Source organism: Melanerpes formicivorus, unplaced genomic scaffold (assembly GCF_026170545.1).
Source record: "Melanerpes formicivorus ecotype bairdi unplaced genomic scaffold, bMelFor1.0.p_v2 SCAF_5, whole genome shotgun sequence".
In the NCBI taxonomy this organism is placed as follows: Eukaryota; Metazoa; Chordata; class Aves; order Piciformes; family Picidae; genus Melanerpes; species Melanerpes formicivorus.
Window position 1 is genome coordinate 19,170,969 of NW_027142357.1, and position 24,667 is coordinate 19,195,635.

A 24,667-nucleotide genomic window follows, 5' to 3' on the forward strand; every position below is an offset into this window, starting at 1 on the left:
CCATATTGAAGGAAAGACAAGAATCTGACAAACCCCTAACCCTCCCTGAAATGAGCATGTCACTAGAAGGGAGAGAAAAAGGAAATAAACTCAAACTTGTAAAAGTACATGAGAACTCTTGAGTCCTGCAGCCACTTCAGGCCTGATTCTTCAAAATGCCAAGTACTTGGCAAAGGCAATGTTCAGGTAAGCAGGATGCTTTTCCGCATTCTTACCAGAACATTCAAAATTCTATATTCTCAGGTTACAGACATTCTCGAACTGCAAAGATTATAGAGCTGTAAATTATTAGCATGGAATCTCTGGCCATCCACTCCTTGCTGTCATACAAGTGTCTGAAGTACCCATCTGGGTACCTAATAGTCCGTTTTTTTAATGTAGGAAGGCCGCAAATATTCACTGCTGTGAAGCAGCTGGGAGTCCCGGCTGCAGGTAATAGTTAACGCTTGCTAGCTGTAGGGGGAATACCCCAGCGCGGTTGGCTCACTGTGCCCCGCGCTCGGGGCTGCCCGGCACTCAGACAGCTGTCTCCCGCCGCGTAGACCGACCCCGTGCGCCTCGCTAGCGCCGCCCTCCCGGGGCGACCTTTCCCCTCCTGCCGCTCCCGACCAATGAGCGGCGCCGGCCCCGCCTGTTCCGCCGGCGTGTCCTCGTGTACGGGGCCGCTCGCGTTTCTTCCTCTTCTGCGGGGGCCGCGCAGCCCGGCTCCGCCAGCCGAGGTGAGTTAAACCCAGCCGAGCCGCGCGCTCTCCCCTCGCTCAGGCCTCGTGTCGCTCGGTCGGGCCGGGTTGGGCTGGGGATGACAGGGGGAGTCGTTGGGGCCAGGCTGAGGGGCTGCCGGGGCCTGCGAGCGGCCGCGCCTCCGGCTGGCAGCGCGGGGCAAGGGCGGGTATTTTTTTATCGGCCTTTTCGAGGTGGAGGCCCCGCCTCGACCGCCGCGCTCTGCCAGGAGGAGACGGGTGGAGGGTGAGCGGCGGGACTCGGGGCTGTCACGGTGCCTTAAACGTGCCTTGCTCTGTGCTTTCAGATGCCCCCGAAAAAGGGAGGAGACGGAGTTAAATCGCACCCGATCATCGGAAGATTTGGGACGTCCCTGAAGATCGGGATCGTTGGGCTGCCAAACGTTGGGTAGGTGGTCAGGGGAGCCTGGGGCTTGGGCCGTTGGCGGGGCGGAGGAGCAGGCCGGAGCTGTCCGCCAGGCCGAGGCTCCTCGCTCTCCCGGAGTTTGCCTCTGCTCCAAGTAGAGTGATGTGACAGAGTTTCTGGGTGAAGGCAGGTGCTTATGTATGTGTATTCGAGCTGATGGGTACAATCTCAGTCCTTTCTGCTCAGTCATAGATTTAAGATCTTTAGGTTGAACCACTTACAGGTGGAGTGATGTAAAACATTCGGTAACTGTGAAGCTAGTTTGTAGAAGTCTGGACAAGATTACAGAGAAGAACTAAAAGAGAAGAATGCCTTAACAATGGCTCAGTTTTATAAAATACTATGTCTTTTGCATTTTCTTATTTCCACTGCCTTGTATGTGTTATACACGTTTTTATGCAATTTCATAGAAATTCCTTTTACATAGTGGTTTTTCTTGAGAAACAATTGTGTGGAGGAAGGGGTTAATGATACTGTAAGTGTCATTAACAGTAAAGAGGGCTTCCACTTTTGACAATTCTTCGGAGTTTGTAAAGAAAAATGTTGCGTGAGTTACAGTTTGGGAGAGATATTGGAAGATGTATAGTTATTCTGTATCCTGCTTCTCATCTATAGTTATGACTCCTCAGAGGAGCTATACTTAAGGCACTTAAAGATCATGATGAATTACCTGGAGATTACCTGTGTGAAGGTACTTGTACTAATTTGCATATCTTATTCACTAAGAGAAGTTGTTAGCATTGTCAAACTTTATATCTTAAAAAAAAATGGAGGGGAACTCTTTGAGCATATCTCAGCATAAGTACTGCTTTCTCATCTTTCCATTATCTTCCCCCCCCACCTAGAGTGTAGGTAAGTGACATACCAGAAAAGTATTAAGTAGCAGTGACGCTGTATAACATGTCAGTGGGGAAAAATAGCATTTTTGCAGCTGTATTGTGATGTCACTTTCAGAGAAAACTGTGACTGAATTTTTGCAAGTTTGGTAAGGTAGAACTGTATCTTCATATGTACAAAAGATTACTTGTAATCGATTCACGGATGTAGTTTGCTTTCCATGCCCTTTCTCTTTTGATTATTGCATACTGCTTAGATACTAAGTTGAAGTTGTGTTAATATGTAAATACACCTGAAGAAACAATTATGTGAAGAGCTGCTGAGTGTGGGCAAAACTAGTTCACTCAGAATAAGTTTCAAACATCCTTATAAGGCTGTCACTTCGTACTCATGGAAATGAGTAATGGCCAGTAAAACTGTACTTTTGACTTGCTGGCTGACTGCAACGTAGTCACTTAGGGGAATTTTCCGGTGCAAAGAAGAAAGTTCTATACAATTTGGTTTCAATGGGACATTCTGTTTGAATATTTGAAAAGTGTCTTGTACTAGAATCAGAGCAATGGCATTGAAGTAAATGTGTGGAAGGGGAGGTATTTCAGTCCATCTATTTTAAATGCTTGTGATTTGAACTTCTTTAAGAATGTGTGTATTTCATTTATAGGAAATCAACATTTTTCAATGTGTTAACAAAGAGTCAAGCAGCAGCAGAAAATTTTCCTTTCTGTACTATTGATCCAAATGAGAGCCGAGTACCCGTGCCAGATGACAGATTTGACTTCCTATGCCAGTATCACAAACCCCCAAGGTAAGTCAAATCCTCAACAATTTCCTTCAATGAAGCAGCTAAGATAGTATTGCTGAACCCAGAGTTTTCATGTAAGTTTAATGCAACTCTAAGCTTTTACTGACATCTGATTTAGAATTTGAAATTTTGTATGTATATGCATTCTACTTTCCCTCACCAGTATGACCTTTGTAGCATGAGAATGAGAAATCTAGGAGCTGGTAGTCATTGCATTAGTTGGTGCTTGGTGATCCTGACTTTGAAGGTAGTGGCTCCCAGGTGACTTGGAGTATCTTCTGAAGAAGTTTGGAAAATAAGCAGTAATGGACATATCTAACATGTCTTAAGGTTCCTCATTTGTAATATTTCCACTCTGTATTTTGTATCATTCAGAATATTGTGTATGCTGCAAGTAGTCAAACAAACATCTACTAACATACCTGTGTTCACAGTCTTTTCACGTTAGGCGTCATGGGCAGCTTTTATACCCTTGACTCTTCTGTAGGCTCTGGTACTTGTTACCTGGTATATTCAGAGATATTTCTACAGTGCATTTCTTCTAATAGTGTCCTTATTCTAGAAATGTATTAATTTTGTCACATCAGTGTTGTGGGGTTTTTTTGCTATGGACTATTTTTATAATCTGTATATTCATTGTGGGAAGTGATTTTTGCTTGAACAGCAAAACTTCAGGTCTTAAGTAGACACTTGTGACTTTGTTAATTTCAATTTGCAGCTACTTGCAGAGGTATCTGGGATAAAGTGAGTGTGTGTGAATCGCAGGGAAAATTAGCATACATGTCTGTGCTTTTGTTCGGTGTTTGGGCCTCAGTTTTAGAGCCAGGTCACACCCACAGTTATTCACTGATCAAAAATCCATTCATATGAACTTAATTTTCATGTCTGAACAAGTTATGTCTAATTCCTGTGCACTTTTTAAATATTGAAAAATGCATTAATATGGAGCTATTTGTTTAGGTGGTTTATTAAAACATCTTGTTTTTCTTGGTTAAGTGAGTACTAAGTATACTTGCTACTGCATGGATCATAAATCAAACCTGCCAAATTTGAGACAAAACTTTCTGGCTGTTGATTGTGCCAGAATGGTGGTGTGACTTCTAAGTTTTTTTTTCCACAAGTTACAGCATTGTTGCTGCTTTTGCCCTATCGCTTAGCTATGACGGGCTACTTCAAATTAGTAGTTGAAGTGACAAAGATTACCTCATCCTGCTTTTGGCCATCGATTCTTACAAGGGATGCTAAGATGGTAAATACCTGTATGCATGTTCTCTGACTCCCAACTCTCTCTGGAAAAAAAATCACCTTTAAATATTAATAAAAATAGTGTATTTACTGAATCTTTATTCAGCAGGTAAACTGCATTGGATAATAAAGTGAGTATAAATAGTAAATCAGCTTTCATTTGTATGGTGTTTTAAGAGAATATTTGTTACTGAAAATCAATAGATAAGGGAATTGGTGAGTAGTTATAGTTCCTGAGTTGACTTACAGTGCTTATATCATTGTAACAGTAATAATGCAGTGACAAATTGGTGATGATTCAGTAGCAGCGTAGACTGAGGTAACTTGTTAGGGTGGTTATGCTTCTCTGCCTGAGACTAACTCAGGAAAAGATGGCTGTGGCTATGAAGATACACAACTGAATTGTAATTTAAATTCCTAATTTTCTCTTGTATAGTCTTGATTTTATTCTTCATCTTTATGTAGTATGTACTGTGTTAATTTTCTACTTGTTTGGATTAGTAGATGTAATCAATCTGTGCGTGAATAATGTTTTATAAACAGTGAGTTCTAGTTAAATTAGACTCTTGTCTAGCCTCTAGATTTTGCCTTTTAAAATCTAAGGCATTGAGTTTTTTATTTCTCATATGTTATACTTAGTCATCATGTAACTGAAGTAACTGTTGGGAGGTGTTAAAAAGAAATGGGAGACTTGGCCTGTAACACATTGTAGTTAAGACAAAAGTCATCTTGCTTTGATGCTTGTTGTGAGTGTAGTGGGACTGGGCTGGCAGTTGCTGTCTGTCACTGAGCTGACATCGCTGCTGCTGCAGAGAGATGGACCCTTGCTGAGAATATTGCTAGTGTGAGTTTGTGGCTGTTAAGCCATTGGAGGAAGAGTTGAGCTCTTCAGGTACCATTGGTTGTTTGGAGATGCCGTCTCCAAAGGAAGAGAACCTCAGCTTGCATGGGACTGTCACTTGATAGGATGTACTAGAAGCTGAGTGGTATTGTGTAATTGTAAATCAAATCATGTAGGCAGCATGATTTAGAGATTATTGTGTAAAGATAAGTCTCTGCTTAATAGATTAAATTATGCTGACAGAATTTACAATATGTGCTTTTTCTCTTTCTGCAGCAGTGGATGATGTATATGACTGTTTACAATAAATAAGTTCAGTCATGCAGACTGTACACTGAAGGTGGGCTCCAAGAACTTCTAGTAGAAACTGCTGTGTCACTGCCAAATGAATTAAATGAGCAGATTTCCATGAGCTTTAATGTCACCTATTGCTTGCTTGCTGGTGTGAATGAAATTGTGGGTATTAACAAGAGACCTTAATATATGAAAAATAATTCTGAATGCTTGTTATTTTAAAGTCTCAGTATATATTCTGTTACTAACTTACGTATTTGAACTACTTATTTGTTCTCAGTTGTGTATGATATTCAGTGAAGACTCACATTTGTTGCATTGTGCCACATGTAGATTTTTCAGAAAGGAAGGACTATTGGTTTTTTGTTTTGTCTGCTTCCTACCCCTGTTACCCCAACTCTGGTAGTTTCAGCCAAGATTTGACAGACTAATGATTGAATTAGTTCCAGTTTAGTAATTGGGAAGATAATATTTTCTTTGGACTGACTCAGCAGGTACTAAAGCAAAACCATACATTTTATTTTCTTCCCTTAATCTGTGACTCTTAAGCAGGTAGCAGAGGATGAGATCTGCTATTTCCAAAATCAGCTTTTCCAGAATGGAAAAGAGACTTCTTCATCTCAGCAGGTAGCTTCTGCCTTGAAAATTGGAACTTTGAAGCCAGAAACAGTTGTTCTGCTAGCTGCAGTTAATATTTTAATGGGACATTGTGTGTTTAGAAGTGATGGGTTCCTTACATGAAAAAAAAACTGCCTGTAGCACAGATAGTAAAAGCTTTAATAAAGCTGCTATTGTGCCTTTTTTTTTTTTTTTTTTGCCTTAATCACCTTAAGCCAGAAACATTTTTAGTTTAAGTATGTCCAAATGATTCCATTTGGACAATGATTTGTGTTGTAACTCAAAATCATGAAAGCCTCTGAGTATATATAGCCACCAAACTTAGCCCACATCATCCTGCTTACTACCACAGCTGTAGTGTACAGTGCCTGCTCAGGAGATGTCTCAGTAGTGACATTTGATTCAAAGCAGTGTAAGCATAAGCTGTGTTTTAACTGTAAATAGGTAAAACTGAAGGACTATATTAGATAATAGTAATCAACTTGTGTAAAAACATTGATAAAAAATGAGGGTTTAAAGTCTGTTTCTGCATCCTCCTCTGGTTAAAATCAAAAGAGATTATAAACAGGAATGAGTAAAATTTGGGTAGTTTGGTTCATCCTTTCTCAAGGTACCAGATTTGTTTAATTCCTTGTTTGTTTTCACTTGTAAGCAGGTGTGTTGCCTTGTGCATATGCGTTCACAAGACACAGTGCTTATTGCAGCTACAAACATTTCTATCTAACTTAGACAGGTTTTCATCTATCTTGGATGTCCTTTTCAAACTTAAATTTTAAAGCAGCCTTTGTTACCATCCAGGAGAGTATATAAAGCACCTCTTCAGCTTTAGCACTGTCCTGTGTACTTCAGGAACTATGTTGTTTTTTGTCAGCAAATTGGTTGGTTTGTTGCATTATAGATTGCTAAAATTTATGCGTTCAGATCTTCAGTGATTAAGCAATGGTTAATGAACTAAGTCTGAGTAACTTTCATGTTGTCTAGGTCATGAAAATCTTGTAATATTAAATAAAGGTTTTCTTGAACTTACTGTAGGGTAGGGTACTCAGATACTTTATCAAGCTTTGAAGTCAAAATTATGTAATCCATTGTTTGAAAGTAGTGCTTAGAATCTAGATCAACAGTGGGACTTTTGAATGACATTATGTGGAACTTGCTGTAGGCTTACAAAGAATATTTGTGTAAGTGATAACCACTTGTAATTCCAGAATGAAACACAAATAACTTGGCTGTGTGTGACTCTGGCATATTGGCATCTGTAAGAGAATCCCATATTTTTTAGAAAACAACTGAAAATTGGCAAGTATATTTTGTATATCTACTTCTTCCTTTGGTGTTACTGAGCTTGCCTGCTTTTCAGTTGGTTCTGAGCCTGTGTAAATCAGCTTGGCTGTGATGCTTATTCCAGCATTGCAAATGAATTATTTGCTAGCAGTGAGTGAAAAACCTCAGGTAGTGGTGACTTGAGCCATCTTTTCTGCCTGGTGAGAGAAGGCAAAATTTAATTAGTTGTGTTTTGTTGGTGTAAGAACTTATTGAGTAGTTTGAGAAGGCACGCATTTGATATACACGGGACACTGAATGTGTCTTAATCCACACTGAATCTTTTACCTTCTTACAATTCATGTAAGTGAAATCTAATTAGCAGATTTTTCACTTCTGGTTCATGTGCTATTAGGTTCAAGTCTTGTTTGTCAGTACCATGGATAAAATGCTGTTAATGAAATTGTTCTTGCACAGAAATTAATGGGGTTCATCTGAAGTACCTAGTCATTCAGAAGCCGATTCCTTTAATTACCCTGTGAGATACTTTGCTTACTTTGGTCAAAACTGCTTGTAAGATTGACTGCAGAAGCTGTAATAGGGAGTACAGTCTCCTGGAAGAGGGAGGGATTGTGAACTGTTCTTTTCTGTTTGGAAATGAGCCAAAAGTAGTGGTGAGGACAAACTGGGAGTTGAATGGATTTCTAAGAAATCACAATAAATGTTTTCCTTCTACATTGCCTCTTTTTACTTCAGGTTATTTGTGAACTCTGAATGGATGACTCTTACTTAAATTATGTGAGTTTTCTGCTTTTAAAGGCAGAAATGTCTCTGCTGGGACCAGGAGATAGATGAGTAGCACATTTGACTTGTCCAGCTTTCCTTTTCGCTTTGGTAATTTTATCCTAATATTGAAGAATCTGGCCTTTTTTGTATGTGGGATCTAGGATCAAGTAGGTCTCTCAAAAGCTGAGAGAAATGTATTGAACTATGCAAATAAATTAATAAAAAATGAATGTTATGAGATTGTCAAACATCAGTGAAGCTGTTTGGTATATTTCTAGGCTCTCCCAGTGGCTGTGAGATTTCAATAAACTAATAAATGCTTTAGAGAAGTTGTCAGGGTATTGTTTTCATTGAAGAAGAGAGATTGGGGAAGCCTAGAAGAGTAAAAACCCAAGGAAAGAAGCAGAAATTTGTTTTTTTTTCAGTCTGAAGCAAAGCTTCAGGTCTATGTTGCCTGTGAGGTTTCTCAACAAAAACATTTAGAAACTAGAGAAATATGTGCCTCTTCAAGTTTTTGAAAGAAAAAAAAAAAGACAACAACTTGCAGATACACGTCTGCATTTTAAAAGAACAAAGGTAATGTTGCATTGTACTCTTCAGGACTGTACTGAATAGGTCTGGTAAAGAACTCCTCTCGCCTCTCTAAATAATCGTTTTGGACAGAAGTTTGAAATGAGTTGATGAGAAATGGGCTGCCTCCTCTGCCAAATGTATAACCCTAAGGATGCATAAGCCCCTTATTCCTGAATAAGTACTCTAATCACTGCACTACAAAACTGTAGTTTCTTTGGCTGATTAAGTCTTGTGTTCTTTGCATATTAGCTTGTACAGTCAAGGCAGTATGCTAGCACAAAACAGCTGTTGCTGTGAAGGGGGTTAAAAACCCCCTTGGTCAAGTATTGTGCTTAAAATGTGGAGATACTTCTGGGTTTGGTAATCTGTTTCATACTATACATTCCTGGGACATGCTTTATGGTAGATTGGTGTTGCACTGATATGTACAAATGATAAGTTGATGCCACCTGTTCCTGATGATCATTTGCGGCTCAGTGACATTATGCTAATGCTGACTAACGGGTCTTAAGAAATGGATATTAATCTGTTTAGAGGAGGGAATGAAAAAAAAACACAACAATCTAGTTAAGTCTTCCACACTTAAAAGAACTAAAACACACTCCATTCTTCATAGCTTTTTCAGTTTTAGTTTGATAATGTTTACCCTTTCCCCTTCAGAGCATAGGCGAATGTGACTAGTGTGTGCTTTTTTCTGCTTTGCTGTGTATTCATCTTTCTATGATGAGAGATTTAAGCTTGGGAAGGGTGCTGCCAAGCGTGGGCATAGTTTTAGTTTGCCTTTAGTGTTAGCTTTGTGGTACCCAAGGTGAGGGTGAGAAAACATCCTTGAAACCCAGATACTCATCTTCAAAGATCTCTTCTTACATTAGTCAGTTGTGAAATAAATGTGCTGGGGTTTCCATTCCACTGTCTAGCAAATGAGGTTTTCTGGTGATAGAGTGATCTATCTGCATATGAAGATACTGTCTTGCTCTAAAGTGGCATCTTTGCAGTAAAAGTGTGAATTCTTCTGATGGCTGGCCGGGAAGTTAATCCTTCCAGAATAATGAGAGTGGAGCAAGAAGAAGGGCATCTTTAACACTACCTTTGTTTTTCTTAAAGCACAGTTTAAAATGATGAAGTGCTTTAAAGAGTGGTGTTTTAGTATCTTGCTGTTGATTTAATTATGTGTCAAAAGCAAGGAATGATACCAATTCTGTCTGGGTTCTATCAGGCAAAATGAGTCATTGGGTAATGCATCGAGTGCCTCTTTTCAGTGTCCTGGTAGTGTGTTAACCTTAAGGATTTGCTCTTTCTGCTTGAGTTCATGTAATGGGAATTAAAAAAAAGGTGTTTGCTAAGAAAACCATAGGGGAACAAAGAAATTACATTTTTCAAAGTTTGTTTGCTTCAGGATGGAGCTGTATTTATGTTCTTTCCACTGCATTCAGCAGTGTCAACTTGCAGTACGCAATGTCAGTCTTCCCAAGGATGAGCCCTTTTTTTCCTGGGTGTAGTGAAGCTGAAAGCTAGAAGTCAACATATGTTGTACCAGAATTTAAGTAATTCATGCTACATTGTAAATGTTTTCTTGCTTCTGTTTTTAAATTCACTCTTCTGGGTATTGTGTTCTAATTGTGCTTGTTTATAAGTGTATCACAAAGGTATTAATGACATGAAACATGTAATTAAGTTCCTAATTTGTTACCCTTGACAGGTGTGTGACCTAGAACTCCACCTTGGCAAAGAAAAAGATTTTGTTCTCATCTTGTATTGTGAGATTAGCTTACTCAAAAGAAATAACTTTTGTTGGGGAGTGTTAGAGGACAATCGAAACCAAAACCCGAATAAGATCTTTAGCTTTTAGGTCATCACACTTCCAGATATACTGATGTTGCATAGTAAAACAGACTCCAATTGATCCTCTCTTCCCAAATTAGGGAGATAACAGGCAACACATCTGCTAATATTAAACTCTGTGTTGTGTTATTTGCGGTGAAATGGAAACGGGACAGGATTAAAAAAGCAAGTTGGAAACTTGTTTTGTTCTACCTAAGCCCATTGCTTTGAGCAGAGAGAATGATCTGTATGCACAGACCATATAAAGGTGCTTTTAGTCAACATGTCATCACAAAATTTTAGTTGTTAGGGGTTGTGTGTGTTGTGGTTTGTTTTTTTTTTTTTTAATTAATCTAGATTTTGAATAATTTGCTTTAGAATATACTTGAAAAGATCAATGCCTATTAAGTTATTCACTCATTTAAAAACAACTTGAGAGTCTGCACAGAATAAAAGGCTTGCAGTGTATAGGTAGCTAGGTGTGTTTCCCATAGTTCTAAAGGCTATTTTTTTTCTGTGTTTTTTGTTTGGTTGGTTTGTTTTTGTTAATTTGAACTTCATGTCTGTTCTGTTGTTGCTATATGAAGTGTCATGTAGACATGTCTGCTGACCCATTGCTTTTAACTATTGTGAAAAACGCCATAGCTGGCTGTTAAAATTCCAGCTTCATCTTAACTTGTTTTCTGCTTTTTTTGCAAATTGCTTGCCATAACCCTGATCACTGCTAATTTTAATCACCACTATATTTAAAAAAAAAAAAAAATGCCTTCTCTTCTGAGAAAGTTGCTTAACTTACTGATCTAAACAATAACCTTGGAGGTGTTTGATAGCATAGTGATGGCCATGTATGTCTTACCACTTTGGTACTCTGTTGTTTGCTAGAGATGACTGGCTTCATGCTTCAGTGTTCCAGGCCTAGTTGATTACTTGTAGAGCTGTAAGTATGATTCCATGCTTAGGAACTAGTTTACTGAGAGAACTGAGATTGTTCATCCCAGAGAAAAGAAGATTTCAGGGAGACCTTACAGCAACCTTCTAGTATTTGAAGGGGGCCTACAGGATAGCTGGGGAAGGACTTTTTACAAAGGCACATAGTGACAGTGGTGGTAATGGCTTTAGACTGGAGGAAGCTAGATTTTGATTAGACTTTAGGAAGAAATTCTTCACCATTAGAGCAGAGAGGCACTGGAATGGGTTTCCCAGAGAAATTGTGGCGACTCCAGCCCTGGAACTGTTCAAAGCCAGGTTGCATGGGGCCTTGAGCAGCCTGGTCTAGTAGGAAGTGCCCTTGCCTATGGCAGAGGGGTTGGCGCTAGATGATCTTTAAGGTCCCTTCCAACCTAAACCTTTTTATGATTCCTTTTATATGGTTAACGACCGAGAAATTAATGAATGGTTGATGTTTTACATGGAAGGAGGGAATCTTGTCTTGTGTTGCACGTTAAGTAAGGAAGAAACAAATCATGTATGATTTGCCTTAGAAGAACAAAATGTTGAATTTTCAGGTTCTGAATGTATTGTGCAAAAAGTTTGGGCTAATTTGCTTCAGTAATGAAACTTTGGCTTTTATATTTCAGCAAAATTCCAGCCTTTCTGAATGTGGTGGATATTGCTGGCCTAGTGAAAGGAGCCCACACTGGACAAGGCTTGGGAAATTCCTTCTTGTCTCATATTAATGCCTGTGATGGGATCTTTCATCTGATGCGTATGTATACTTATTTATGTGTTCTTTTTGTAAGAACTATGGAACAAATATTCATTACAAGCTCAACTTTCACCGCTGAATTCAAACTCGTCAGGTTTTGAGTTTTTCCAGCCAAGAAAATCCCCATATAGCAGGTACATCTTTCATCATTACCATTGTGCTGGAGACTTTAAAAGGAACTGAGCTTTTGAAAGACTGTTTATTTGGTATTGTTTGTTGTTGGTTTGGTTTTTTTTTTTCCCCAGTACTGCATGACAGTTGATTTTTCTTTTTTTAATAGTTTTATAAAGGGAGAGAAATGGAATGTAATAGTAAAAGGCAGTAGAAAATGAAAATATGGACTTGGTAGCAAGCTATAGGGTTCTGGTCCCCACAGGGCAAGTCTTACTTTTCCTTTTCCTGATTTCCATATGATTTACATGGAGTCTTGAAAACCCCTCCCACTCACATTTCTGTGTTCAGAACGCTTCTCAGTTAGATGAAAGGCTTTTTTTATTCTATCTTTCTTCAGCTATTACCACAATACAGAATAGGCCTTCAGAATCATATTAACAGCATTTACAAACTTGGCACTTGAAAGCTTGTTTAAAGTGTATCTTGGTTTAGAGTATACTTTGAGTGTTGAAAAAGTTTCTGGTCTGAAAAGATTGAACTTCATTTTGCAAATTTGAGGAAACCGGACTGCTGTCTTTTGGCCATTATTATACAGTGACTGTTAAATTAATGAAAAGCAGTAGAAATACTTTTTTTTTGTGGTGATGGGAGTAAAAGGGTTGGTGTTCTTAGTGAGCAATGTGTTTCTAAAACAAAACCCAAAGGCATGCAATATTATTATCTTAAAGTACTGATTTAGATACTTAGAACCCTTGTTGCCGTGAGCTTGTTTTTTGAAGCACACCTATACAGAGCAGTGTACTGATGTACCTTTATATTCTACATGCTTGGTGAATAGGTAAGTATGCCACCTTAGTCAAAGGCAATTTATTATGCATCAGAAATATCTAGACACGGATTTGGTGGAGAGTGCTGGTACTATTTCCAACCAAGGATGACAGACTCAGTGAGGAATGCTATTGTGTTCGTCGGCTTATACGATCGTAAAACAAGATGTGCTTTTGGGACCATTGGCCTTTTCTAAGATCTTCTAGTACCTACAAGTTATCTATAATTGCTTATGCATGTGTGGGGCACCACTTCTCCTTTGAAAACTTGTCCTTATTTCTATTTTATATCTAATACTCCTATTTTCTATTAAAGTAATCTAACACATGGGCTATCGATTGTAGCTAAGCAGTTAATAGTATTTCAAACTAGACATTTTTAAAAGGCAAGGCTGGATCCTTACTGGGTAGAGTGAAGTAAGTCTTTTGAACTTGTGCACCTTCTAAGAACTAGTGTAGCCTTCACATTGATTTAATGTATCAGTATGTTTTAAATATTTGTAACCTCCCAAGGACCATTGCTACAGTGTCCCTTGAAAAAAGGGGGCATCAGTTTCTGTGTATCTATTGCTCTGGGATTGTAATAACTGTTTTGCCTGGTGTCAGTTGAGAACAAGTGATAAACTCTTTATAGTTGCTTTGTTTTGATACTTGTATCATAAGTGCTTCATAAGGAACAGATTAATATATTAGCTGGTGGAGATGGTGCTATTTAATCGAGATGTTGAATAATCCTGAGAATTTGTGTCAGGTAGTGATAATAAGGGTTAATAAATACCATTTGTATTTGGTAACTGAAAGGGGAATGAGTTTATCGTGGGTTTTTAAACTGAATACTTTGTATTAATGTCAGTTTCTTCTGATCTAGTCTTGAATTTACTTGTCATGTGTTTTGGTTTATTTCTAAGATTCTGAATTGTAATGTTTGTGAAGTTTTTGTTGCCATTTTTCTTCTTTGGGAGCAGAAAAGGTAGTGGAATCACTTTTTGACTAGCACTTTTTTCATTCTCTTTTTAAAATCTCAACCTTGCCTTTTATGTTGCTCTTGCTAGATGTTTTACCTAGAATGCAAGCTAGTGATGAATGGAACTAAAATCCTGTGTGTTGATTGTCCAACAAACACAAAGATCTTTTGAAATATTACTTAAGGATGATAATAATAATAAAAAAAAGGCTAATGAAAAATGTTGTGGTTGAGATATAAACCGACTTTGCAGGGGAAACAAAAGTGCATACTGGTTCTATTTCCCTTTTTCCACAGTACTGTAAAAAGATTTGGGTCTGAAAGCTAGTAATAACCTTCTAGTAACTTTAAGGGAGAACCTGGAGTTTGTACAGTTTATTTCATATTGTAGAAATTAAATAAACTGTTTTTGCAAATCCTTAAACTTTCCAGAGCCTGAGAGTGTGAAGGTTAATACATTTTACCATAGTTTGGCCCAAGTTCTTACTGGGCTGTGTGTCTTGAGGAACCAGCACCCTGAGACCATCACTTTTCATTTTGGCAGGTAGGCACTGAAGCTCTGCAGTTGTGTAGAAGCTGACTTAAGAGGAGCCCAAACAGCTTGCTCCTGTTAAAAGAAAATAGGGAGTGGACTGGAAGGTGAGGCTTTGTGTGCCATTAATCTGGAAAGGTGGTATTGTTGAAGATGAAGACAAGATGAGAATGATGAAATGTTCTTAAGGTACACTAGGAAATGATCAGGGGACTTTTTCAAAGCTTTTTCAAAGCATTACAAGTTTAGTGTTTTCACTAAGTTTGTGTTGATCTGGAACAAATTTTCACTTTTAAACACTGAAATAATTGTTCCTTGTCTTTAGGGTGGGTGCTTTAGTGTTGCCCATGTTAATGGCTAACATGTGAAGCAGAATCCTTTGGAGAACTGGTCTTGCTTTATTTCTGTATGCCAGGCAGAAAGTCAGAAGCAGATCATTGTGGGGTTTGTGCAGCAGACTTCAAGGTCTGCATGCATGTGTATATTGAAGAAAGGTTTGTGAAGCTTTGACTTACCTTGGTTCAGTTGGTATTTTTGCAAAAAGCAGTTGGAGAATTAACTAACTCAAATTGTATTAAGGTAATGTTAAACAAGCAGCTAGCTAGGATTGGAGAGCTTTGGTTGAGTATGATGAGGCAAACTTTGGGTATGGCACTGAAAGTATTTTGTTGTTGTCCTAGGCTAAAGGTTTGGATGCAGTTTTTTGTTCGTTGAGAATGTGTTGAATTGTGTTTTCTTTAGTGAAGAAGCTTTGTTTGTCTTTTAGCTGCCATAACAGAATTTACTGTTGTTACCTCTTTGTATTAGGAGGTAGATTTTGGAGAAGATTGTGCCTATCAGTTTATGCACCATAGGGTGCATAGGTGAGCTGCAGCTGTAGTACTCTCAAAGTAATTACAATGACATTTCTGATGGAACTGTGGAAGTTCTGGGTGGTGTTTTCCTAGACTGTTTCTTCCACGGCATAAAACTGAGGAAACCAAAGATTTATTTCTGTTTGGCTATTTCTCTACTTTTCTGTTTTAAATTAAGTAAAATACCCCCACCTTATGGACTTTCAGCCTTCAGATTTACATATCCTAGATATACTGTCACTTTCCTTGGGAGACAGCATTCATTAAATCAGTGCAAATGTTGTTTTTATGTATATATGAGGTATATTTTAATATATCTAAAGAAAGAAAACTGTGTGTTTTTATGTATATATGAGGTATATTTTAATATATCTAAAGAAAGAAAACTGTGTGAACATAATGTGGTAAGGTAATAGGACAAGAAAAAGAGCAGGTAAGTTTGTGTTGAGCACCACTGTATTTTTGTACACGATTGGTAACATAATGAAGTATTGTCTTAGCTCAGCAAGCAAGGTGAGTAAGTTTTCCTGTACAGAATAGAACAGTACATTCTTGGATTTTGATACCTCCTACAGATTCTTTTTTTTTTTTTTTGTTCTATTAAAGTGCACAAACTGAAAATTGATTACTGATGTGGAAAATAAACCATATGATCTCAATATAGTTAAAAAAAAAAAGTAAATGTCAGTGGTTATCCTACTTTCTTTAGGGGTAGGAGTATTTTTTTTAGTTTTATTTTTGGTCAAAGTCTGTGATGAAAACCTCAGATATGCTTGCTTGCTTATTGGCTGAATAAATGGGAAATTTAATTTTAATTTTAAAACTGCTTTCTGCCAGCATTAGTACCGTAGTAGCCTGGCACAGCTTTATTCAGCTCTGGAGTTTCACTGTGTTATGATTATGATTAGTGAAAAATTAATAAGGAAAATATTATATTAATATAAATAACTATTAATAGGAAAAGTTGCCAAAAATGTCCTAATAGGTTTGGAAAATCCCTGGTGTAGTATGGTGTTTGACTACTATGGGAGACTCCACAAGAACCTTGCCAAAAGGATGAGTTAGACAGAATTGTGTACAAAGAGGCAAGACAAACTTATTACTCACAATGAGTTCCACCCAAGTAGAGGGGTGCTGCTGCTGTATGTTAGCCAGTAAGGCTTTTGGGGCTTCTTCCCAGGATCTCACAGGCTGTCCTGGGGTTTCAGGCTCTTAGACAAATAGTTTGTTTCAATGCCTTCACGATGAGGTTTGGTTTTGCAAAGCGGGTACTTAGGCTGGAAGTGACTTACTGCTTCAGGGCACAATGCTCAGGGTCTGGGCTCACCCTTGCTTTGTCCCTTCTGCTTGGCAAGACACTTCTGTCTGCTCCTGGGCTTTTACACGTGTTACTGTGAAGGGCACTTGCATCTCTCTGGGTAAACTGAGGCATGGCACAGATTCTAAGTTTCAAGGAAGGCAGGGCTTGGCTTCTCTGAGTTGCAGGGCAAGGCTTGGCTTTTCAGGCTTGCAGGGTAAGGCTCGTGCCTCCTCTCCCAGGTCTTAGACAAAGCAATTCAAGGCAAAGCATCACTTGCCTGAAATTCTATTTGGCCAATAGGGCAACTGAAGCAAGCAGAAGAGTTAATCAGTAAAATGGGATTCTTCCTGGTCATGATCACAAAAGGCAAAGACATAGGCCTCGTCTAGGAGGAGCATGGTGCCCTTTTACCATAAGGGGAAAACATATCCCTTGTTTACCAGACTTTGTGGTGCCCAGGTTCTTTTGTTCTGTTTCTGTTTGCCGGACCAGAAGGTCGGGGGAGATCATGCCAGCTCGTGTTCTGGGTTGGTATTGGGCCCATTTGGCCCCATCACCACACACTGTAATTTGAAACATTTCTGACAGTTCTCTTTTTCATGTTTCAGATGTACTATGGTTTTAATTGAGGCAGCAATGTTTTCATGGTGGCAGAAGGCATGGTGTTTGAAGATTGTAATAGTGTTTCTTCCCAAGTTGCATGGTTTTAACTACCTTTCAACTTCTGTGGCAGATCTGTCAGAAGTACTTGTAGAAAACTGATTTCTTTGTATGGTGGCCTAAAAATAGTGATTTTGTTATAAGTGTAATTTTATGAATTGTTCTTAAATAATGTTTTAACGAAGAAAATGGTAGATGTCAGTATTCAGTCTCTGCTACAGTTCTGTCCAGTTTTTGAATGTACTGGATGTTAAACAACCAAAGCTCTTGATGTCTTTTGAGTTTGTCCTCCCACTGATATCCCACAGTCTTAGTTTTCTAGAAAATATGTTTCACATTTTTCTCTTGTTTTCAGCTTCTTTAATGAAATCCAGTCTTTCTCTTCAAAGTTACAGAAATTGGAAGGAAATTTGTTAGTAAAAGTACCTTGCTATCAAATGTTCCTTTTTAATAAATAGAAAACCTTGGAGTTTGTTGCCCTATGTTTGAAGTAGGACAGGCAAGCCTGGCTTTTGTGGAGGAAATTGAGAGCTCACCTGTATGCCATTGCCTGCTCTCCCAGTCCTGCAGGGCAGTGTGAGACTTCTGTGGTGGGTGACAACGTTGCTGGGGAAGCGCAGGCCTATTCTCTGCCTGGAAGTGCACTGACTCCACAGCAAGAGGAGCCTTTTAGGGACAGGGTGGGGAGTTTGGTAGCTGATAATGCATGAAATGTTGCTCTTTCTGACAGAGTGAAAAAAACATGAAACTAGGTAAACATCCCCTCCATCTTACGGAAGTGGCTGGTATGACCAACATGAATTGGTTCCTAAAAAGCTTTTTAGTTGCTTTTACTCCAGTGTTATTCCTGTTATAACTAGAAATGTTTACTATGCCCCCTGGTTCTGCCTCCTTCTGAGTTTTAGGTAGCTTTAAACCAATTTGCTGTAATTTAAAACTCAGACATGAATTGTGTGAGCTGAGTCTGTTTTACTTTTGTGTGAGTGGAAGAGTTATTGGGAACTTGCAGTAATGCTGCCAGCATTTTGATTTGACCATAAAAATCAAAGTGATAGTAACAAAGTTATTTAATTAAATAAGATGCACTTTCTGTTCTGATTTAAGTTTTTTTTTTCTTTACAAAAATGTGTGTATTTTCTGTATTGAGATGCTAATCCTTTTGTAGCTTGTACATGTTTGAGGCATGATACATTTTAATGGTTTGTTGTTGGTTTTTTTTGTTCCCCACACATTCACTAAGAAGAAATCATACCTGGTGATTGCTGCTCCTGGAAGCTGACTGCTACAGAGAGGAGGCATATGATGTTATTACTTAGCTACACTCCACTGCACTAGCATTTCAGTGAACAAACTGAGTCGCATCTCATTACTTCAGCATGTGTATTCTGTGCTTTGGGAGCCTCGGTGGCTCTATTTATGCAGCTGTAGCTCAGCTGTGTCATTTCTGGTATCTGAAAGTGCTTTTTCATCTTTATAATGCATCAAAATTCACGTTGAAATTATAAAACATAGCTGTCCTACATAATTCTGTTGTCTTCACAAATTTTAGTTCAGCTTTTTGAAAATGCCTTGGGTTTTTTACATTACTAATTATAATCAGCATCTGTTAAAGTTGGGGGTCCTCATATCCAAGCACAGACATCTCGCTCCTAAGCTGCAAAACTTTAGAAGTAGTTTGCACATGTTAAACGTGTTAATGTTACAAAATCAAGATGTATTTCTGCATGCTGTTGAGTAAATAATTTTTATTGAGATTTTATCTTCCTCCTTATTTGCTCTTGTGGTAACTAAATGTTTAATAAAATATTTGGAGTAGCTCCCAGTTCAGCTGAACTTTCAATTAGCTTACAGTGACTTCTTCATATTAAAATGAGAAATTGTGAAAGCTTTCATATTAAATTGCTGTTATGGCCATGTGAGTCATTTAATTGTATTAACCTAATGCTTGGAGGTTTGGATTTTTGTGTTTGATGGTTGTTTTTGTTGGGGATGATTTTTGTGTTGTTTGGTTTGTTTGTTTTATAAAAGACTGTGTTGTGATTCTGGATAAGGCTGTGCATTGGAGATTGTGTTGATCACAGAGCCCTGAAAATGGTACTTCTACCCTCTTTATCAGGGTATTCATCACCAAAATGGATTTTTTTATTAATAGGACTATTTATGTTACAATTTCAGAATATCAGATTGCAAAAAAAACCAAAAAACAAACCCACCCTGGAGTGATTTGTCTTGGGCCATGTGTTACCTGCCTTTGAATTTTGCCTCTCATCGTTTAGATAGTAAGGTGAGCTTGAAACAGAAAGGAGGCTAATAAAGATATTCCTAGAGATGCCCACAATTTTGCTTATCATAAGGTTTTCCTCACATGAAAAGAAAATGCTTTTGTCACAAGAGAAGAGGATCTTTTAGAGTCTGTTTAGCTTTATATTACTTCAGATGTTTTGGTTTTTTGTAGATGCTACAAGCAGAAGCAGCAAAATCCTAGGTTTCTCCTCCTTACAGTGTTTTTGTACCTGCAAGCAGAAATGGATTGCTCTTGTAACGAGCACAAGCTGAATCTAATCAGGCCTTTGCAACCCTCTTGAGGCTGTGCCACATTCTGTGTGGTAATGAACAAGACTGGGGAAAATGCCTTCTGAAAACAGATGAAGTTAAGTTCTGAAGGAAATAATGTTGTATAGAGGAATTCTTTATGCATAGAAGTCTTCCCCTTTTTAAATAACATGAAACAGACAAAAGGGAGAACATTTGAATAAAACTTTTTTTTTTTTTTGGGCACAGAAGTGAGTTTTAAGGCAAAAAAAACCCCAGCCCACAAAGTGGCCAATAAAAAAAGTATTTGTCCTGATTTTAATTCAGCTGCCAGCTGAGTCCCAGCAGTCCCGTTACAACAGAGGGGTTTTCTCCTGCTCCCGGTGGGCAAGGAGGAAAGGAGCTGGGAAAGCCAAAATGTCAGTTGAGATAAAGATAATTTACTACTTTATTGCAGGGATATCAGATTACACAAAGGGAAAACAAACAATAAAACCAGGAGAAAAGGCACGGGGTACACAGCAGACAAAACCACACAAACTGCTGCCACATACAACCCAAAACAGGAACAAAAGGGGTGAACCTCAGCCTGGAAACTGGGGAAGAAACACAGAATATGCAGAACAGGAAACTTTACAAACTATAGAATGTATTACAGGTGACATAAACTCTGGGCAGCCCCTTTCCTGTCATACAGTGAGCATGATATCAGCTTGGTGTAAATACATGATCCAGTTTGCTCTGTATCACTGTGTAGGGGGGGGGAAAGTAGTCCATTGTCCCCCATCCTCTGCCTGTCCTAGTGAGGCCAGTCAGCCTAAATGAATACAAGGAACTATAGTCTTGACAAAAAATCTGTTGCAGCTTTGGAAGGCACATGTAGCTGTCACTAGTGTCATTGTTATTCTGAGAGATGAATAAGCCTCCCCAAATACATGGATGTGAGGAATAAAAAATTACACATTGCAGAGTGCTATAATTTTTATCCCTGATAATGAAATAAATGTATCTCAAGGATGTACTTCAAAAAGGGTAAGATGAGAGCTGTAAATGTTCAAATGTTACTGTTACTGATCAAAAATTCTAAACTTTGTTTTAAGTTGAGCTTTCCTCTTGATGTCACGAGTCATTTTGATTCTGTACCGCCTCGGAGATTTCAGTTTCAAATATTGTGAAGTCTGTAATTTTAGTTAATTGCTTATGCTCATTGAGAAAGAAAATTGTTGTTCTTGCATTCTTTCCTAGCCTTTATTGTAGTTTGATAATGCTAGATTTGTAAGTCTCATGCTAATTGAAGTTACAATGGATTTTGTAGCCCACTTTGTCATTCCTCTTTAGCCTAATATCCTGTGCCTCTCTCTGTCCAGTGTCTTTTTCTTATCAGAGTGGAGGAAAACATAAAAAATTCTTGTCTAAAGGCCGCCACCCTTGCTAGAGTAGTATCATCTAATGTCATTCTATTTATAGATGGAACTTGTTAAGTTTCCTCAGCAGGGACTTAAAGCTATGACCTTGTAGGCCAGAAACAGGAGAGCTACCTACTGAGCTACAAGGGCAATCTCTCAATTCTAAAGAATACACAGAAAATTTCTAATATACTGTACTGTGAGTCATAAAGTACTTGACCAGTAAACCCCACCTCCCCTGAGAATAAAGACCAGGCAGGTTATCTTTACTGAGTCATTGCTATTATTTGACTACTTCTGTTACAGTTCTGTGTTTCGTATGGTGGTGTGTAATTGCTACTTAGGCAATACAGATGAGACTTAGAGTGTTGGAGTTTTTTTCTGTAACATTTAAAAGAAATTATTAATGTGGAGTGAGTGTGTTAAGGTGATTATTTGGAAACACCTGTTTTAGTGGAAGCCATCATTTATGGTGTAGGGTATCTTGGCTTTAAGACAGTGATAGTTTAATACTTCATAAGTAATTCTTTGTTGTGCCATGGACTTTCTTGAAAGCTTGAAAAAGAAAATACTGCACAGTTGGTTTGTGTGTGGTGTTTGGTTCCTCTTCACCCCCGCCTCTGGTTCTAACATGATATATGAAAGCCTGGTTTCCTTTGGTTGGAGGAAGGCCACCTGGGTAAAGATAAAATCAACAATACTTTTTAAAAATTGGTATAAAAAAAGAAGTTAAGTGGTTGTTTGTCAGCACGCTTGAATTAGTTGCAGTGATTGCATCAGAAAGGTAAGCAGTCACTAGACCGGGGGTGTCATACCTGAAGTTGTAGAAGGCTGCTTTCTCAGAAACAAACACCTCAAAAGGGACTGGGAGTTAGGGATTTTGTTGTTGTTTTTGATGCAGAGTTTTAATTAAAACTTTGGAAACAGAGAAGTGCTTCTAAGAGCTTATCTATGTATATATGGCCATGTTCCCTAATGCAGCTGAAGGCATAGACCTGTGTTGCTTTTGGGAGGAGCAGAGTACAAGGTAACTGTTGGTGCCCAGGGGTTCTTCATCACTGTCCCTCATTGCTCCAGTGTTTAAGTATAGCAAGTGAGTATGCAAGTGTCAGTGTCAAACGAGCTGATTTAATCATTGCTGAAGCTGATGTGAAATTGTGTGATTTCATTTAAAAATAGAAAAGGAGCACTCACAAAAGTGATGGTGATGTATCAGCGGTGGGAGTGGTGGCCTCCAGGTGAGGGGAACCAGTATTTTGGCTCCTGCTAGAAGTGCAAGTAGTAGAACTTTAGGCGTTTTGAGGCAAGAGACCAAGTTTCTGTGAAGATTTTTCTCTTTCACTAAATGGGAACTTGAGTCAAAGAATTTTAAGTAAAAAAAATTGGAATAGCAGTAATCTAGTTGAAGGAGGGATGATATATTTGAAGCACTTGTGTCCGTGAGCACAGAAAGTGCTCTGTTCTGTTCAATAAAATAAGCCAGAACAACTTTGTTGTGTTGTGGACTTTTGTTCGTTGCTAAAGTGAATGTGCACACATTGCTGGACATAGGCTCTTTGTATTTATACTTGTAGTAAGCATTAGGCTTACAAGTTATTTTGAACACTTTGTTCTCTGCTAGGTCTTCTGGCTTTCAAAATGTATACATTAAATTCTCCTTTGTTGTCTGGATTTCCTGTACTGGTACTTCTGTGATGTATGTGTATGACAGTGCTGTGACTGGAACAGTGGAGTAAATACTGCAAATAAAGACCACGAGGAAGTTGGCTCTGGGTCTCTTACACTGGCTTTAAGTTACCTATCCTAGACAAACTGAACAAGGCACCTAGCTTAGTTAAGATACGTAGTTGTAAGATGTAATTAAAATAGACTTATTTTTCTTATGTCAAGCAAATCTGTCTGGGGTACTTGGGGTGTCTAGAGTATCTTCATTTTTTCTTGCTCATAGTCCCACAAGTGCTTAAAAGTAGCTGGCATCAGTTACTGTACATTAGAAAACCAAAGAGTGTATTTATCAGTACCAAAGGGCCTGCTTTAGGAATTGCACCCAAGCAAAAGCTCCATTCAGAAATCCAGTTCAGATGCAACATTTTTCAGCATATGAAACTGTTTAATATACTGACAGAAAAACCTTGGGTTCAGTTCTGTTTCAGAATTGCTGTTACTGGAGCAGTCCAAGTTTTCACAATGACCAAATTGCCACTTCTAGAAAAATAGGTGTCTGCCCCTTCCCAAGTCATACTTTGTGCCTAACTTCTACACTGGATAAGTATGTCTTTCAGTAGCTGAAGCTGTCAACCTCTTTTCTCACTTACATGCGCTGCTTTCTCCTGTGCTATTGGAACTGACTGGAGAACCATGTAGTAAATAAAGGCTTTTGGGTTTTGAAAATAACCTTATTCTCCATATTTTTCTTGCTGAGTTATTTTTAAAAATAGGTTGTTTCTCTAATCAGTTTTAACATGTAGTCCACCTTAGTGTTTATCCTTAGATAGGAAATGAATTTTCTGAGTACTAAGCATTACATGGTTTATTTATTTTCTGTTAAAGTTAGTTTAAAAGGCTTTATAGAACCAAACACCACTTCTTCCTTCTCTCTACCTTCTTCCTTCTCTCCCCATCCACCTCCACTCGGTCGTACAGGGCTTTTTCCCAATAACAATGATGGCAGATAAGATTCCCTACCTCAAGTTCACTTTACCAGTTAAACTTTTAAAATATGTTTGAGCATAGGTTTGCATTTCAGTACTTACTGAGATAGCTGTTACTGAGATAACAGTTCCTTGAGGCTTATTGTATATTTTTATGCCCCAAGCTTTGGTAATTTGATGTGAAAATTGATGTTTCAAAACTAAATAACAGTAGGAATGGGAAGTCAAGTGTGTGAAAGAGTTGCATAAGGGGGGAAATGTATAGCTACAAGAATCTAGGCTACCTGAGATGGATTGCTTGCTTTCAGAAAAAATATGGAAAGAAGCAGAGGGAGTCTGAAAGACAGGCAGTGTAAGACTCTGGGTTGAGATGCTCTGCACTGCTGTGAAGTGTCATAAAACAGGAAGATTAATAAACAAAATTGTATGTGTGTATATATGTAGTGTCCAAGACAAAAACATTGGTGTGTCACACTTTTTACTTGTCAGGGTTGGTATGATAAAATTGCCTTGCAGAGGAAGAAAAAGTCTAATATGTTGGTATGTGCATTTAATCTGCCCAAAACGGCAAACACTAGAATGTTTGAATCATAAGCAGATGGTTATTTCATGGTTTAATTACAAGACAGAATATAAAGATGGGTTTGGTATGCTTATTGCATTTTTTCCTGCTCAACATATCTTTTATTTTTTTTAATGTAACTACATCAGTCAGTAGTACTCTAAATTTTTTTCCCCCCAAATCTGAACATGTATTTGTGGTGTTTTTTAGCTTGCCTGAAAGTGCTTTGCTCTTTGCACCAGGGGAGGTTTAGGCTGGAGGTTAGGAAGAAATTCTTCATAGAGAGAGTGATTGCCCATCGGAATGGGCTGCCTGAGGAGGTGGTGGAGTCACCATT

The 24,667-nt window shown here is 38.4% G+C and overlaps 1 protein-coding gene across 1 annotated transcript in view; it reads left to right on the forward strand.

The window, feature by feature from the left end:
• Positions 1 to 634: 634 nt before the first annotated feature.
• Positions 635 to 24,667, forward strand: part of OLA1 (Obg like ATPase 1) — a 101,381-nt gene continuing 77,348 nt past the window's right edge. The window contains exons 1-4 of the mRNA XM_068138556.1: positions 635 to 719; positions 1,028 to 1,128; positions 2,645 to 2,788; positions 11,801 to 11,928. Coding sequence (XP_067994657.1) covers positions 1,028 to 1,128; positions 2,645 to 2,788; positions 11,801 to 11,928 — 373 coding nt within the window. The 5' untranslated portion in view covers positions 635 to 719. The remainder of the gene's footprint in view (positions 720 to 1,027; positions 1,129 to 2,644; positions 2,789 to 11,800; positions 11,929 to 24,667) is intronic.